This window comes from Sinocyclocheilus anshuiensis, unplaced genomic scaffold (genome assembly GCF_001515605.1).
Source record: "Sinocyclocheilus anshuiensis isolate Anshui unplaced genomic scaffold, SAMN03320099.WGS_v1.1 scaffold871, whole genome shotgun sequence".
Lineage (NCBI taxonomy): Eukaryota > Metazoa > Chordata > Actinopteri > Cypriniformes > Cyprinidae > Sinocyclocheilus > Sinocyclocheilus anshuiensis.
Genome location: NW_015542392.1, coordinates 568,884 through 578,624, shown reverse-complemented (window position 1 = coordinate 578,624; position 9,741 = coordinate 568,884). Strand labels below are relative to the sequence as shown.

At 36.1% G+C, this 9,741-nt stretch overlaps 1 protein-coding gene across 1 annotated transcript in view; it reads right to left on the bottom strand.

Annotated features, from left to right (window-relative positions):
- The window catches only part of LOC107692810 (membrane protein FAM159A-like), a 22,801-nt gene that overhangs the window by 9,052 nt on the left and 4,008 nt on the right, over positions 1 to 9,741 (bottom strand). The window contains exon 2 of the mRNA XM_016492012.1: positions 7,892 to 8,028. Coding sequence (XP_016347498.1) covers positions 7,892 to 8,028 — 137 coding nt within the window. The remainder of the gene's footprint in view (positions 1 to 7,891; positions 8,029 to 9,741) is intronic.

The following is a 9,741-nucleotide window of genomic DNA, read 5'->3' as shown; positions in this document are numbered from 1 at the left end:
CAGCATATTAGAATGATTTCTGAAGGATCATGTGACACTGAAGACTGGAGTAATGACTGCTGAACATTCAGCTTTGCCATCACAGGAATAAATTACATTTTGAAAAATATTGAAATAAAAGGGGGTTATTTTAAATTGTATATAAAAACTGTATATTATTTCATCAATTAAATGCAGGCATGGGGAGCATAAGAGACGACTTTCAAAAACATTACAAGATGAAAATCTTTAAATACCCAAATTAAAATTACAGTCAGCATCAGTACATTTTTGTTTTTTTGAGTCAATGTAGTCTAATAGGCTGCGTTTACACTGGCACAAAAAAGCCGATCTTTTGCTCACATCTGACACAGATCGGAATTTGTTGCACACGTGTAAACACAAAAACCCGCACGAGATCCGATTTTTTTGCATCCGATCTGAGCCACTTCCAAATGTGGATTTGAATCGGATACACATCTGATATCTGGACATCCGACCTACGTCTAAACACACTATCCGATTCTACACAGAACTCCCAATGAGAGGGCGACACGTTTGCTCATAAAGATTTTTAATGGCGTTTTAATGCCGGCGTGCTGTATGCGCTCGCATTTTATTGAGATGGAAACTTTTTATAGGTAAGAAATTGCACATTCAGGAGCTAGTTTTCAACCCCCCGCCCCGTGAATTTTGAAAATACAACAGCTAAAAGCTACATATAAAGGTGGGAGAGAGCGCTGTACATTCACTCCCCCCACCTACAATCCCTGCCGGTACAAGACTCGAACCCGCGACCTTTGGGTTACCAGTCCGACTCTCTAACCATTAGGCCACAACTTTCCCCAGATTTTCCGGTCTTTATCCGTTCAGTCAGATTTTGTGCTGCAAAACATCCATGACAGCCATTGTCCATGCTGGCAAATAATAATGGCTATTCGAAGTGAATTATATAAATAATTTTAAAAGCATGGCCATTTAAAACCCGAGGGTCTACCATGTGCATAGTAAAGCGATCACTGCAGACAATCCTTTTGGGTGGGAATTAATGTAAACACAGATATCGGATACCAGTCGTGTCTAAAAGTGAATGTAAACAGACGTGCCAAAAAATCGGATATGGTCAAAAGATCGGATCTGTGCATTAAGACTTGCAGTGTAAACGCAGCCTTAGATGTCTTGATGCCAAAAATAAAATAAAATAAAGTCTCTTATTATTTCTCGCTTTTGTCATTTTTAGCAGTCATCACTTAATTTGAACAGAGTAGCGAAACGTTCTCAAGCATGTGTTAATGAGTTAACAGGAGAAATTATGACCCTTCAGCACATTTAAATGTGTGGCAATCTTATTTTTGTTCAGCTCTGCTGTTTTTTACTGTGCTATATAAATACATTTTCCTTCTTTACTCAGGATCTTAAGAAAACATTACTGCTCAAAACAAAATTCATTACTAGCTGAATGTCATCTAAACGTCTCCAAATCGTTTAATTTTCACTCTCAAATCTCAACCCTTTTGCCAATGACGTATTATAGTGCATATTGTTTATAAACCTGCATTAAGTGCATGGATTCTGAGCTCTTTATCTTAGTGTGAGGACAAGATGGGTCACATTTAACCTCACGATCAAAAGAAAGAAATATGCATTATGAACATGAAGCCTGGTTTTTGGACCATTAAGATTTTTTTCTGCATTGTGACATTTTCATGACATGATATATAAGGTAATTGAAAGCACTTAAGCAGCAATTGGAGCAAATATATAAAAACGTAATTATCCAGAACTAAAACTGTCATCTATTTAATGATCTGGTATGATTCATATAATGTAGTTTTATGTTCTTTATAAAAACTATGGTAAAGTGTTTCAGGAAAATGACGCTTCAGGTCCTTGAATCTGGTTGGGGGTGATGGAGTGATTTGCATTTCTGTATTAAAGAAAACTGAGGGAAATGTACTTGTGATGCGATCAACTTGTTTTCTTTTAATTAGCTTAGGTTTTGTATTTTATTTTGTAACTGATTGATCATAGGCCTCATTACAGTGCATCCAGAAAGTATTCACAGCGCTTCACTTTTTCTACATTTGATGTTACAGCCTTATTCCAAAATGGATCAAATTCATTATTTTCCTCAAAATTCTAAAACAATACCCTCACAATAACAACGTGAAAGAAGTTTGTTTGAAATCTTTTTTGAAATAAAAAACGAAAAGAAAAAAAAAATTGATGAAAAAAATAAATACACATGTACATACGTATTCACAGCCTTTGCTCAATACTTTGTTGAAGCATCTTTGGCACCAATTACAGCCTCAGATTTTTTGGGTATGATGCGACAAGCTTTGATCATCATTATCTGCTAGTTATCTGCCATTCTTCTCCTCGCCTCTTCACTTTTCAAGCTCTGTCAGGTTGGATGGGGGCAGATGCACATTTTCAGGTTTCTCCAGAAATATTTGACTGGGTTCAATCCCAGGCTGTGGCTGGGCCACTCAAGGACATTCACAGAGTTGTCTATAAGCCACTCTTGCTGTGTGCTTTGGGTCATTGTCCTGTTGGAAGGCGAACCTTCTGCTCAGTCTGAGGTTCTGAATGCTCTGGACTAGGTTTTCATTAAGGCTATCTCAATATTTTGGGGCACTGAACTTTTCTTCTACTCTGACGAGTTCCCCAGTCCCTGCCGCTGAAAAACAGCTCCACAGCATGAGGCTGCCACCAGCACACTTTACTTTTGGGATGTTACTCTGCAGGTGATGAGCAGAGCTGGTTTCCTTCAAACATGATGCTTAGAATTGAGGTTCATCAGACCAGAGAATCTTGTTTCTCAAAGTCTGGGAGTCCTTTAGGTGCGGTTTTGCAAATTCCAAGTGTGTTTTCATGCGTCTTCACTGAGGAGAGGATTGAGCCTGGCCACACCGGCATAAAGCCCAGATCGGTAGCTCAACTAGAGTGACCATCAGGTTGTTGGTCACCAGTCTAGACAAAGCCCTTCTCCATCAATTGCTCAGTTTGGCCAGGAGGCCAGCTCTAGGAAGAGTCCTGGCTGTTTCAAACTTCTTCCATGAAGGGAGACTACATGCTTCTGTGAACCTTTAATGCTGCAGAAATTTTTCTGTACCCTTCCCCCAATCTGTGCCTCGATACAATCCTTTTTCAGTCAGAACTCATTGAACACAGCGTGATTGTGAATCGCCGACAGCTCCAGATATTTAGCATGCCAAATATTTCACGGGCGTCAGCGACGCGTCGGCGATTCTCTCAGATCGCGTCTTTGATAATTCACACGAGCACCGATTTGCCTCCGATTTCAGGCATTTGTCTGCGATTTCGCAAAACCTGTCGGCGAGTGAAAAATCAGGCTAAAATCATGCAGTGTTACTCTTAACTCTGCATTATGTACATGTGATTTTTTTTTTTATACATTTGCAAAGATTTCAAACAATCTTTTTTCACGTTGTCATTATAGGGGTATTATTTGTATAATTTTGAGGAAAATAATGAATTTAATGCATTTTGGAATAAGGCTGTAACACAACAAAATGTGGAAAAAGTGAAGCGCTGTGAATACTTTCCAGATGCACTGTAATCTAAGCTTATGCCGCTCAGTTTTTGAGCAAACATTGACAAAATGATCCACAAATAATGTTGTTTTATAAATAAGCAATTTTTCGTAGGCCAGTCATTTTTTGACCAGAAACACCACAAGGTGGGGAAAAAAAATCCTCAGAAAGTACAAAAATTAAATGTATGTATGTATGTATTTTAATTAATGTATTTAAATTTCCTTTTTTATTTCCTTCCTTTCCTCCAGGTCAAAATGACCAGAACACAACATGAGGGTTAATTGTCATGAATATAAATGTCACAATGCAAAAACAAAAAATAAAACAAAAATAACAACAACTAATCATTTTTATGCAAAATATGATTAAACTTTTCATTCGATTTTGGGTGAAATATGACCTGGACAAGTACAGTATCAGTGCATGCTACTGCAATCAATCAATCAATACATATATAAAGACAGAGAGAGATACATTCTGCATATTACTCAAACTTGCATCATTACAAAAATATTTTTATTAGCAATGTTTTGGTTAATTGTTTTAGTCTAGTTTATATTGTACTTTCATTCCACACAACTACGAATTATTTGGGTGCACAAGGCAGAAGATTTCTTAATGTTAAAATCCAAATATAGTAACGATTTCAGGCATTTGTCTGCGATTTCGCAAAACCTGTCGGCGAGTGAAAAATCGGGCTAAAATCATGCAGTGTTACTGTTAACTCTGCATTATGTACATGTGATTTTTTTTTTTATACATTTGCAAAGATTTCAAACAATCTTTTTTCACGTTGTCATTATAGGGGTATTATTTGTATAATTTTGAGGAAAATAATGAATTTAATCCATTTTGGAATAAGGCTGTAACACAACAAAATGTGGAAAAAGTGAAGCGCTGTGAATACTTTCCAGATGCACTGTAATCTAAGCTTATGCCGCTCAGTTTTTGAGCAAACATTGACAAAATGATCCACAAATAATGTTGTTTTATAAATAAGCAATTTTTCGTAGGCCAGTCATTTTTTGACCAGAAACACCACAAGGTGGGGAAAAAAAATCCTCAGAAAGTACAAAAATTAAATGTATGTATGTATGTATTTTAATTAATGTATTTAAATTTCCTTTTTTATTTCCTTCCTTTCCTCCAGGTCAAAATGACCAGAACACAACATGAGGGTTAATTGTCATGAATATAAATGTCACAATGCAAAAACAAAAAATAAAACAAAAATAACAACAACTAATCATTTTTATGCAAAATATGATTAAACTTTTCATTCGATTTTGGGTGAAATATGACCTGGACAAGTACAGTATCAGTGCATGCTACTGCAATCAATCAATCAATACATATATAAAGACAGAGAGAGATACATTCTGCATATTACTCAAACTTGCATCATTACAAAAATATTTTTATTAGCAATGTTTTGGTTAATTGTTTTAGTCTAGTTTATATTGTACTTTCATTCCACACAACTACGAATTATTTGGGTGCACAAGGCAGAAGATTTCTTAATGTTAAAATCCAAATATAGTAACTTCCCCCTCCTCTGAAACAACTTTTCCTTGCTGCTGATGCAACAGGTGAAGAAATGCATTGCAAATTCATTGCAAGTCTCATGGGGTTTATAAATCAAAGTAAAGGGTTGTTAATTTGCATGTCCTGTCTGAAAACCCCTCCAGCTGACCACATGAGTATTTAAAGTTCGATCTGGCACATAGACCTTTTCACTGTACTTACATCAAGTCATCCATTCACCTAACAGAGAAACGTGGCTCACTGACAGACAACAGCCTGTTGAAAGATCTATAAAACCACCATTACAAATGCTTATTTGCCATTTTTCTGGTTATTGTTGCTATATCTTTAATAAAACGGCTCTAACATTGAACCAAGATGCAGCACATCTTACATGAGCCGTCAAGCCTTGAATCATATCAATAGCTTTGCTTTAAACTTTTTATGATTTGTGTCTGATGTATTGAAGGATCCTTAGATCCCCACATGCAAATTGTGTGTGTTGTGTTTTAAATGTTCATGTTTTTAATTCATTTATAATCATTTTATAATCATGATTTATTATTTGATTATTTTTATCATTTGATTATTTTTTATCATCTATCATTATATCATTTAAGTATTTTATTTGTTTATTCATTTATTATGTTATTATATTTTATATTTCTGATTTATTTTTCCTTGCTTATGCATGTTCATTGTAGTTCAATCTCATGCCTGTGGGGTTTCATGAACTGTTTTGTCTGTATGAATAAGAGATAGATAAGAGGGAATGTTTATGGAAACCCAAGGCTTATGGGATGATGTTGTGAATCAGTTTGATATATCATTACTTGCTGAATTTCTGTGCATCAGACGAAGTTTGAACATTGAGACATACACAACTAAGATTGTTTAATAAACTCTGTTACTTTTTATCATCATCACTTCGTCTCCTGCTTCTGCTCTTCTCTGGCTGTCCTCGGTCAACTCGGACTGACAGAAGACTGTTAAACACTCTTTTTGGGTATTTTTGGATACCAGACAAGACCTGCTGTTAACAGGGTTTGGGTATCGATCTGCTGACTAGTTGTTCTGTTACCGGACAAACTGATATTTTCTGACAGGATCTGGCGTCCGGGGCTGGATCCTAATCATTATCTGGCGTGGAGACCCGATCTAACAGTATGAAAACATTTCTCACACAAAACACGCTATGGAACTGTCATGTCACCAGATAAGCTTCAATATGTTTCTTTATGCAGCTCAAACCTTGTAAAAGCATTACTAGAACATTTCCCATATATGAAAATATATATTGTCCTTCAGATCCAACACAAAAAGAGCTCAGGACTTTTGCTCTTTGTGCATCTTTAAGGCCACTGATGTGGTCACAGGCCTGTTTGGTTTATTTCTTGACCCAATGAACCACATCTGAGCCTTATCCTTTGCAGGGTTTATGAAGGTAAAATTAAGACTTTACGAGTTTTTCTAAGACCAAGTAAAGATGAAGTGAGTTTATGATTAAAACAAGAACAAACATCTGCCAGTGGGGTCAGAACATTCAACTTAATTTAAAGGAAAAACAAGCTTTTTTAATGCCCCACTGACAGATATGTGTTCATGTTTCAAACAAAAATTAATACTTTTTCTCTGAAAACAAGACTTAATATCTTCATCTTCCATATCAAGTAAATGATATCTTGTTTTAAGGATGTTTGGATATTTAAACTGGAAAATAAAACAAAAATACAGAGGAAATATTCATTTTTTCCCTGTTTATGCTTCTTGTAATTAGGACTTTCAGTTCAGATTTTAGACTTTTAAAAGACTGAACTTGTGGAAGGGCAAAATAAGACATTTTTAAAAATGTTTTTGGGTTGCAAATTGGTGGTTTTTGTGATAAAGAATTGAAAAGAATCCATCTTAATTTTGCATAAATGAACCACTATTGATGACACAATCATCATTCTTTGTCTCTGTAGAATCTGCATTCAACAAACTCAATTTCTCTTGCAATGCATCCAAAACAGAAGAATGTAAATGCATTCTATGTTTTCTGAAGTGCAACTGAAGGGTCAACGACAACTTGAATAAGAAAGTGACGCAAACCACGCGTTCCAATTTTGGCAGCTTTTTTCTTGAGTTGTTACCTAGCTACTGCTAGCACTCAGGACGGCACTAACACCGATGATGCAATTGTACTATACAGTAGTTCAGAAAACAGCCAGGGGAAAAGAGCCTAAATCTACTGGCTTAAACGAGTTTTCATGAATGCTAACAACAGGCATAAGTTGAACTTTTACAGATCTCTAGTATAACTAATTCTGATTGCTCAGTTATGGCATTCTAGGGAAAATCATTTTGCATTATGACATAATAGAATAATTTCTCAAACCTTTTATGTCTATTTATCTATTTATTTGCAGAGTAGATGCACAAACAGCAGGATTATTCCTTACATATTAACCCATTTATTTATTTTATTTCTGTTAATTGCATGTGACAGATGGATGTGTCTGGCTGTATTTTCCATGACTGTGTTGATTCATTTATGCACCTGAATATAATGATTCATTCACAATACAATAAAAAACAATAAATACTCTGACAGAATTAATCTAAGTTAATAAGAAGAAGCAGTTGATGCATAAAGATTAATTCCACTGAGATTAATACCGCTACTAAAAGACTGTAAATGTCACTTGCCACATTATGCAATTAAACCACACTCTCATCAAATAGGCTGTAGCATGAGATTGAAGTCGTAAGCTTGTCTCAAGGACTTTCCTCTCAATATGTTTTCACATATAGAAATTGTTCTTTTGATGAAGGTGTTTTCATACCTGGTGCTCGTAAAGGCAGTCCGTTGTCCAGCCCTCGAGGTTTAGTGGCGATGAACAGGTAGCAAAGCACACAAACGGTGATGATGAAGGCTAAAAGCACCACAGCAGCTATAGACAAACCAACCAGGGCTCCCAAACTGAAGAACAGAGACAGAAAAAGAGATAGATTAAACATTAAGATTAAACAGCTGCAAAGAAAACAAAATTTTATGAAAACAATTATACAAAGGCATTAGTACACTATTAGAGAAAGTTTATTTATAAACATTTGAGTAATTCTAAGAATGTAAAGTTGAATGTAAACATTCATGTTCAAAATTATTCAACTCCCAAAAGTCAAAATTGGTGCAGAGTCTTTTATTGTTTAAAACCACCAATAAACACTGCTTGGGGTGCTTAGAAGCTTCTGTATAGCTTCGGTCACTATAGCTTCTCTATAGCTTTTGTGAGAGCTCTGTTGACTTGTCCTATTTGCTACTCCAATTCAGCACATGCATGGGCTAATTGTATGCATGTGTAACATCTCAAGCTAATTATGTTTTCTAATAGAGTTTCTAAAGGTTTTAACACCATTTTGTTCCCCACCATACAAGAAAGTGACTAAAACAGCAATGTTGAATCGGGGTTGAAAATTATGACATAGCTGTATTATTAAAAATCTTATAACTCAAAAACATTACATTATATAATTGACATTATCACATTTAATATGTCAGTAAAGTTTTAAAGATGCAATTTCTATAAAGTCCTGAATCTTCAGAAAACAGTTCTCTTTGTGTGCGTCTCTCTCCGACACCCACGCACACACACGGCAACCGTATTCCTCTCTGAGAGGCAAGACGCAAGAGAGCACGACCCCACCACTTTTTGCAACATCTCGCGCCATGCACGGATGTACCTAAAAGAAAGAAACATCTCCATTAGATTAGAAATTCGTAGGTCTGTGAAATATAGGCTATTCGAACCATATTTACTCTTAGTATTAGTATAGGACTACTTGTTTTTTATTACAGCCCGTGATAATTAATACATTACAAAAACATTGTAAAAATTAAAAAATAGGCTAAAAGAAAGTCATCCCACTCCTCTACGTCTACTTCTGTCATCGCTTGGATTACAGCGTCACGGCACGCGCCTTCTTTTTGAACGTGATTTTCTCCGAGGAGGGGGCGGAACATTTGGCAAATTACGCTGCCTGCAGCACTTATATTATTGCACTGGTTGGCTATTAACTGCAAGCAGACAGAGTGTCATTCAATGCATTGGAGAATACGGCGAACATAAATAAAGAAACAAAGTTGCTTGTCAGATTTTCCTAACAAGCAACCGTATTTTTTTAAATAAGCCCAAAAAAACGCAACCCGCGACCTGGGATTTTTTCACACAACTTTACAAAAAAAGAAGCCCAAAGTCGTGTATAATACACGGACTTGGCAACTATGATGGCATCGATATCTCCGTTTGCATTGAACTTTCAGCTTCGTAACTTTGCAGATATTGCTTATGCTCAAACAGCAACATTACACACTAACTTTTAACATTAAAAAAGTGAAATCGCAATGAACCACCCCTTTAAATAACAGGCGATCTATCGCTGAAATGAGTTATGGAGAGTGCTCGTTGCTGCTGTTATAAATTCTCTCTTGGCGCTCGTGCACAATGCGCAGTCTTCACACAGACGACCGAGCGCTTCGTTCTGGTAAAAGCACAAAAAAAATGCACACAAACGTGTCCTTGCTCTTGATATACAATCTGATGAACACCGCTTTGGTTTTAATGAGATAAAAAAAAACTATACGAGTTTAGAACTACACATACACACACACACACACACACACACACACACACAC